Raw genomic sequence first — 9,049 nt, forward strand, 5'->3', positions numbered from 1 at the left:
GTGTGTTTTTTTTTTAATTTTGATGTACTGTATTGTTATGTGCTTTTTAACTATGTTTTACTGTTTAATTTTATAGTTGGGAGAGAGGGTTGGGCCAGGGTCTTGTGGGGCTTGTTGTTTTTATTATTGTGTATTGTATGAACTTTGTTGTTACCCGCCTCAATCCTCAAAGTGGAAGAGGCGGGATATAAATAAATATTTTTTCTTATTATTATATTATAAAAGCTTTTTTAAAAAATGCTCTGCACATTTCTAGTTCTATTTTCAGTTCTATTTTCAGCTAGTTCTGTTCTGTTCTTAAATTTAATCTTCCACTAAGAATATTTAATAGTTTATATATCTGTGAGATTATCTGTGAAACATAAATGGCAGTCCTCCAAGAGAAGTCTGGTTTGTGTTTCTAGATCTGACACTACAAATGTGTGTCTATAAACAAGAGAAGATTCTCTCTGTTTCATCTTTCCTCACAGCACCCAAGATGGAAGAGGTACTTAATGTTTACAAGACAGAACTCTCACCATTACAGTACTCCAGTTCAATCAGCAGAGTGTTGTTATCCATGAAATGATTGTAATAGGCAATTATGTTGTCATGTTGCAGGAGAGCAAGGATAACAATCTCATTCAAAGCATCACGGCGTTCTTTTTCTGATAATCTGGTAAGATCCACTTCCTTCCACACCACAAGTGAGTCATCCTAGAATATAAGAAATTTAGCTAGTTAAATACATAGCCAGTCCTTTAGTGAGATGTTCATTTCTCAGGAGTTTTTTGTAAATGTATTTACTTTCTGACTCACTTAAACATTTCCTAGGGATTCAAATGGAATTCCCCTATTTCTAATGTCAAGAATCAGTATCTACAATTGACATTCTCTCTTCCTTTTTTAAATTATGTTTTCAAAAAAGGCACTGAGTTTTTATTTCATATACAGCTCTACCCAAACAAAACCCACATTCCATAACAGGAAACAACAATAACATGGGAGCTGTCAGACATTTCAGTCATAGCTTTACAAAGAATAAATATTTAATGCCTGAAATTGAGATCTGTACTGTGATATTAACCAGCTAGTCTATTAGGTGAATTATTTTAGCATCTGAAACTATATTAAGGACTTTGAGCTTCTGATTCTTTCCCTATGAAACATATCATTGTTTTAGCTGAGACACTTCAAGATTCCTTTCCATCATAGGAAATAAAAGTACTAATGATGAAAAACTATTAACAGAAACATAATGATCAAAGAAACAATGGAAGAGTTTTGCATAATTGTTTTATTTGTAGTTAGATTGTAGAAAGCTGCATAATCTGAAAAAATTCCACTGCCATCTCACAAAACAGCACTACATATTTCTGAGTTGTCTGAACTAACTGGGGTCATTTAAACCATTTCCTCCCAAAGAAAACAATTAGAAGGCAAGCCCAAATAGCATGTAATTGTTTATGATCCACTCAAGATTAGGTTCATTTGGATACTTTAAGATACCTTTCTTGAAGATTCTGCTTGCTTCATCTTTGTTATCAGCCTTTGTGAACTATACTGTAGTCACTATACACTTGCAAATCTTCACAGAAACATGATACAATACTACAGCTTTCTCTTTCCTCTAGTCTCTCCCATCCTGTCATTCCTTTTCTGCCCCTCTGGAGGAAGCTGTTAGAAAGGAAGCAGACCCGCTATATTCTACATTCATATGTGAAGTTTTACTTTTAAACAGTCAAATGCCCTAGTTTTCCAAATGCAAAAATGTAAGTGACAATTAATGACTGGCAATCACAGCAACTTCCTTTTATTTCCATGCAAAACAGCAGTTTTGGGGACAATTTCAGTCAGAACTACACAACACTGGAATAAGTTTTTTAACTCTCCTCTCAATGCATAGCTTAATTTCCCATCACAAAAGGAGATATTTTCAGTTTAAAATACAATTCAATGTTTAGGCCCAGTTTAACATCATAAACCCACAATCAGCTGGGTTTCATCAAAATTATCAGAGATACATTTCTCTTCTGCAGGCATCATGAACTGCTCAGTTCTTCTGCTACATATTTTCCAGTCATGTTGTCAATCTCAAAGCGCATGTGGTTTGTATCCTCTATCTGAAATCAATTCCTGAAGAATAGTGAGAGCCAGCATGGTGTAATGGTTTGAGTGTTGGACTCTGGAGACCAGGGTTCAAATTCAGGCTCAGCCACTGAAACTTACTGGGTGGTCTTGGACAAGTCACACACACTCTCTCTGCCTCAGAGAATGGCAATGGCAAACCCCCTGTGAACAAAACTTGTCAAGAAAAGCCCATGATAGGGTCACCATAAGTTGGAAATGACTTGAAGGCACACAACAACAAGTGTATAGACCTACAACATTGCTAGCCACTGTCACTTTGCTCATTGCTCAGCCTCTACTTCATGTATTAACACCGTTCTGACATAAAACAACAACACTGAGCCATTTTAATAAAAATAAAATACCTGTTATGTCCAATAGTCACTATATTCAAATTTAAATGAATAAAACATTCATTTGAACTTGAATGTATTGAACAGTGCTCCAAATTTATCCATACTCAGTCTGAAAGGAGCAACACTTCTTTCGATCTTCATTGCTTTTGGTATGCTATAGAGTTTCAGGGAAAATTAGATGCAAAACACTAATCTTCCTCAGGATACTCATCATAAAGTACAAGTTACTTCTGGCTTACAGGTTCAAATCGCCATTCAATAAGGAAGTTCACTGACTGACTTTTGGTCACTTAGTCACTCAGCTTGATCACCTCACAGGAGCTGAGTACATTTACATTGAAGAAAAAACGCAGTTTCATACCACTTTAACTGCCATGGCTGCATTCTACAAAATCCTGGGATTTGTAATTTTGTGAGGCACCAACACTCTGGCAGAGAAGGCTAAAGACTTTGTTAAACTACAAATCCCAGGATTCCATAGGATGGAGCTGTTGTTGCTGAGTGCCCTCAAGTCATTTCTGGCTTATGGTGACCCTAAAGTTTGCCAAGTCTTGGAAAGAATTGTTCAGAGGAGGTTTGCCACTGACTTCCCCTTAGGCTGAGAGCTCATGACTTTACCCAAGGCCATCCAATGGTTTTCATGGCCAGGCTGGAAATCAACCTCTGGTCTCCAGAGACACAGTCCAACACTCAAACAACTACACCACACTGGCTTTCATAAGATGAAGCTACAGCACTTAAAATGATGTCAAACTGCATTATTTCTACAGTGTAGATGCCCCCTCAGTTTTGGAACAGTAAGGCAAGGGTGGTAACCATACAAACCTCCAGATATTATTGGACTGCAACTCCTAGCAGCCACTGCCAGTATACCTGCAGCACTGACAAGCATATCTGGAACTAGTCAGAGACGTTCTCAGTGCACAACTGCAGAGTTTTAATTGGGGCAAGAAGAAAAGGCTGGGGATAATGAAGACAAAAGCAAGTGCATGGCCAACTGTAAAAAGAGTGCAGTGTGCCTCTAAATACAGTTTGGAAATCTACTAAATATGGCAGAGAGGAAGGAGACCTCCAAAGGCTTGTGTGGTGGCACACAAAAGAACCGACATCACATGGAGGGGAAGTGTGGGAAAGTGTAAAACTAAATGACAAGTAAAGAGTTTTTGGATTTATTTTTCAAAAGAAGCCACTCCCAATATTTTGGAATAAATATTCCACACCTGCAGTAAACTACATACCAGTATGTTGATTAGATGACAACTGCTTAAAGGAAAAGGTATTCCCTTGACATGAATATCTAGTCATAACTGATTAGTGTTTGGTTTTTCCCCTTCACAATTGTTCAGAAAGGTAGGCATTAATTATTCCCTTTCACAAACAGAAAAGAATTGCTAGAAAACTAGAAACTGAAAAAAAAAATGTTATCTGCATCATCTGCAGCAATTAGGCTGCTAAGTTGTTATCTGTCATTACCCAGTTCCTTATTTCTAAAATATAGCATAACAGTTGCCTATCAGGGAAAAGGGAAAGCTTGGCAGCCAGTACACTGAATAGACAGATTAAAAAGTATTCTGCAAATGTGCGACTAGTTTAGATGATAATCTTACATCATGATCCCAGTGTGTATGTATAGTTGGCCCTCCACATTTGCGGCTTTCACTTCTGAGGATTTGATTATTTGTGGTTTTGATTAACATGTTCTCTCTAGGAATCGCTAAGTCTCCCAGCACAGTTCTGCTGGAAATAGGCCATAGAGTTGTGCTGGAGAACCTAGAAGTTCCTAGAGAAAACATGATTCCATGATCAACTTCAGGCAGTTACTGACCATAGAGTTGCACTGGAGGACCTGGAAGATTCCTAGGGAGTTGTTCTCTTGGGGGGGGGGGATAGTGTGTTTTTTATTTGCGGCTTTTACACATTCATGGGGTCCTTCACCCCCTAACCTGAGCAAATATGGAGGGACCACTGTACTCTGAAGACTGACTCATTACAAGGTATGAGTTACACAGCATCACAACTTGGGTGTTCGTCTATGTTTCATGCATTATTTTGTTGTTGTTAACTGCCCTTGAATCGACCCCAATTCGTAGTGACTCTGTGGATGAGACACCAAGACCCCCTATCCATCACTTCCCTGATTAGGTCCTGTAAATTCAGGACTGTGGCCTCCCTGACTGAGTCTATCCATCTAGGCATCTGAGGCTTCCTCTCTTTCCACTGCCCTCTACCTTTCCTAGCATTATTGTCTTTTCTAATTATTCATTTTACCTCATGATGTGGCCAAAGTCTTAATTTGATCCTCAGTTTGATCATCTTGGCTTCTAGGAGTATTTCAGGCTTGATCTATTCAAGGACCCATTTGTTTGTCTTTCTGCTTTGTCTTTTGACCCAAGGTATCCTTAGCACCACATCTCTGAATTTCTTTACGTGCATTACCTTATTGCATTAGTTTACATGACAGCAAACCTGGTTTCTTGCCAACAGACATGCACACGTACTAGAGAATCCCATCTCCATACAGTCCACCCTTGGCTTACGCGGGGGATCAGTTCCGGACCCCCCCCCCCGCTTAAGCCAAATACTGCGCATGCTCAAGCCCCATTCAAGTGAATGGGGCTCGTGCATGTGGTGGTGCGGCGGCACACGTGTGCCACAGCAGCATGCCCCATTCATCTGAATGGGATGTGCCACCCTTTGTGCTCCCGTGCGGCTTTTAGCATATGCTGAAAGCTGCGTATAACGCAGGTGCACTATTTAGTGTAACAGCCCTGGAAAACCCATTTGGTTATCCCTGTGTCCACCTATGCCTTTGCTCCCTGTTTGTAGGTTATGAGGGATGAATGGGTCATTTTGGTCCAATCCACGCTGCACAGATAATCCAGTTTGAGACAGCATTAATTGCCGTAGCTCAGTACTAGGGAATCCTGGGAACTGTTTATTGTGGCACCAGAGCTCTCTGACAGAGGCGGCTAAATGGCTCACATAACTACAGTTCCCAGAATTCCATAGCATTGAGCCAGGGCAGTTAAAGCCGTCTCAAACTGGATTATTTTTGCAGTATGGATTGGACCATAAATGCATCCACACTACAGAAATAATCCAGTTTGACACCCCTTTAACTGCCATGGTCCATCCTAAAGAATCCTGGGATCTGTAGTTTTTAGTGAGGCACTAGCCAAAGGAGGCTAAAGGCTTTGCAAAACTACAAATCCCAGGACGCCACAGGACAACAACGATGACAATAATGATAATTATTCCTTCTTGATAGATTATGAGGGAATCCCAGGATTCCGTAGGATGGAGACATAACAATTAAAAGTGGCGTCAAACTGGATTGATTCTGTGGCGTGAATGCATTTATGGCTGTTGTTTAATATTATTAGGATTATTAGGATTATTATTATTTCTTACCTGCTTCTCCCCATGGATGGAGTTACAGCACTTAAAGGAGTGCCAAACCAAAACAAATGACAGCTTTTAATGGGTCTTTCAGGCTACGTAGCCGTGTTCTAGAAGAGTTTTTTCCTGACATTTCGCCAGCATCTGTGGCTGGCATCAGGAGTTCTCTGTTCTCTTCACCTTCAGAGTTCTTCAGTTCTCTGAAGATGCCAGCCACAAATGCTGGTGAAACGTCAGGAAAAAACCTCTTCTTGAACACAGCCACATAGCCCAAAAAAAAACAACAAAAAACCCCTAAGAATGCGGGCCATCAAAGCCTATAACTTCACAAATGACAGTACTTGCCCATAGGGAAACTATACTTGCCCATAGGGAATAGTTGGAGAATACCTGCCCATACAGAAACATTGAATACTTGTCCAATGTTTTCCTATGGGCAAATACATGCTATAAGTATTCCCCTATGGTTCCCTATGGGCAAATATTCTCCAATGAGAAGTCGAAGGCTTTCACGGCTGGAATCCATAGTTTTTTGTGGGCTTTTTCAGGCTATGAGGCCATGATCTGGAAGAGTTTATTCCTGATGTTTGGCAGCATTCTCTAAGCACCCCCTAAGTGGTTTACAGTATGTAAGCTAATTGCCCCCATCAAGCTGGGTGAGTGGGTTATGTGTGTGTGTGTATTACACACACACACTGTGTGACCCTTGGTTGAGAGGCCCTGCCATTCAACAACAGATTGACATGTAAATCACTTCCTCTCAACCAAGGGTTACACAGTATATATACTCCACTCTCTTCCATGCCAACATTCTCTGAAGATGCCAGCCACAGATGCTGGTGAAATGTCAGGAACAAACTCTTCTAGAACATGACTACATTGCCCAAATACCCCACAAAAACTATGGATGCCAGCCGTGAAAGTCTTTGACTTCATAAACGACAGTATTTGCCCATAGGGAAACTATACTTGCCCATACAAAAGCATTAAATGCTTGCACAATGTTTTCCTACAGGCAAGTACATGCTGTAAGTATTCCCTTAAGTTTGCCTACAGGCAAATAGTCTCCAATGACTCTCTATGGGCAAATCCAATAAAATTGAAACAATCATACCTGTATTGAACCAACCAAAATGCACAATTACATGTTGCCAGCTTCTGAGGTTACACTGGCTTCTTCATCAGGCAGACAGGAGAAAGAAAGTGAGGACGTTAGTCTTGGGCCTGTATTTTCTGTTTCTGGTCTTAGTTCAGATGGAAGGGAGGGCTATCTGAAGGCTGGCAGTTAGGACCAGAAGACCTTAACTAAGACCAGAAACAGAAAGTGCAGGCCTATGACTAACATCTTCACTTTTCTTCCTCCTGTTTGCCTGATGAAGAAGGCAGTGTGACTTTGAAAGCTTACAACATGTAATTGGGCATTTTGGTTGGCCCAGTAAAGGCTTTCTGAAGATGCCAGCCACAGACGCTGGTGAAACGGCAGGAATAAAACCTTTTAGAACAGGGCTTAATAGCCTGAAAAACCCACAAAAAACAAAGGCATTACCGTTTGGGTGTCTGGGAACCATGTTTGATGACTACTGTGCGACTATTATTTGCTATTTGCTGTTTTTAATTTGTTGTCTGTTTTGTTTCCTGTATTGTTGTGTATTATTTGTATGTATTATGCTATTATTTCTTAGATTGTATGCCATGTGCAGGTTTACTCTTACCTATTCTATTGTTTGTATGTACAGCGCTGTGTGAATCTACAGTGCTATATAAATAAAGCATAATAATAATGATAATAATAATGAGGAATGACTTAGGGAGCTGGGGATGTTTAGCCTGGAGAAGAGAAGGTTAAGAGGTGATATGATAGCCCTGTTTAAATATTTGAAGGGATGTCATATTGAGGAGGGAGCAAGCTTGTTTTCTGCTGCTCCAGAGACCAGGACCCGGAACAATGGATGTAAGCTGCAGGAAAAGAGATTCCACCTGAACATTAGGAGGAACTTCCTGACAGTAAGGGCTGTTTGACAGTGGAAGATACTCCTTCCTCGGAGTGTAGTGGAGTCTCCTTCCTTGGAGGTCTTTAAGCAGAGGCTGGATGGCCATGTCTCGGGGGTGCGTTGACTGTGAGTCCCTGCATGGCAGAATAAAGGGGTTGGACTGGATGGCCCTTGGGGTCTCTCCCAACCTATAGGTCTTCCCCTGTGTTCCCCTATGGGCAAGCATTCCCTAGGTCTCCCGATGGGCCACCAGGACATTCTCTCATCTCCCTCCTTACCTCCGTCCTGCGGTAGAGCGTGGCCTCCCCGAAGGCGCCTCTGCCCAGGACGCGGATGGGGGCGTAGTGGAGCTCCTCCTGCTCCCCTGATGCTGCTGCTGCTGCTGCGGCCAAGGCAGGCGGGGGCCGAGGGGGCCCTCCGCGGCCGGACGAGGAAGAGTCGTGGCCGAAGTCGGAGTTGATGGAGTCGCAGTGGCGCTCGTACTGGTCCAGAGACATGGCTGTGGCCGCCGCGGAGGGCGAGGGGCCGGGGCAGCTCCTTCTCCTGCTCCTCCTTCTGCCCCGAGGCCTCCCTCAGGCTCTGAGCAGCAGAGCGGGGCTGTCTCTGCGCAGGCGCAGTCCCTCTCTTGGCTGCTGGGCGGGAGAGGAATAGGGAGAGGGTCCCCTTCACGGGCCTCCTCCCCTCAGACTCTCTCGGCCCAGGGACGCTCCATCTTGCAGCAGCAGCAGCAGCAGCAGCAGCAGCAGCAGCAACAGGAGGCGGCACGTTCCCTTCGCCCCCCCCCACTGACCCGGAAGTACTTGTGCCTCAGCAGGAAGTCACCCTCACAGAACCATAGACTCGCAGAGACCTCAAGGGCCAATAAAAACGGTCTCAAACTGGATTATTTCTGCAGTGTGTTATGTGACCTTTGCCACAAGATCTCTCTACATACAGAATAGATGGGACTACTGAGAGCATGCATCTGACTTGCCCAAGATCACCCAACGGGCTTCCATGGCCGAACCCTGGTCTCCAAGTTCATAGTCTGACACTGGAGCCATGACATTACAGACAGGGTGACCAGGTGCCCAACCGCAGGGGAGGACCAGGCACCACAGAATGGGGGGCATTCAATAAAAATAGAGGGGCAAATAAAAGTGAAAAATACATAAATATAATGCTCGTGCTTTTTAGTCATGCTCAAAATGGAGA

General features: G+C 42.6%; 1 protein-coding gene across 2 annotated transcripts in view; it reads right to left on the reverse strand.

Annotated features, from left to right (window-relative positions):
- Positions 1-8,553, reverse strand: part of NEK9 (NIMA related kinase 9) — a 53,794-nt gene extending 45,241 nt beyond the window's left edge. Inside the window, exons 1-2 of one of the 2 annotated variants that reach the window (XM_042471992.1) lie at positions 8,134-8,553; positions 519-696 (exon numbers count right to left, since the gene is read on the reverse strand). In XM_042471992.1, coding sequence (XP_042327926.1) covers positions 519-696; positions 8,134-8,352 — 397 coding nt within the window. In that variant the 5' untranslated portion in view covers positions 8,353-8,553. Of the gene's footprint in view, positions 1-518; positions 697-1,488; positions 1,625-8,133 lie in introns of those variants that run through there. The other variant, XM_042472003.1, reaches the window with a different exon arrangement.
- Between the last annotated feature and the right edge of the window lie 496 nt (positions 8,554-9,049).

This window comes from Sceloporus undulatus, chromosome 1 (genome assembly GCF_019175285.1).
Source record: "Sceloporus undulatus isolate JIND9_A2432 ecotype Alabama chromosome 1, SceUnd_v1.1, whole genome shotgun sequence".
Taxonomy (NCBI): Eukaryota; Metazoa; Chordata; class Lepidosauria; order Squamata; family Phrynosomatidae; genus Sceloporus; species Sceloporus undulatus.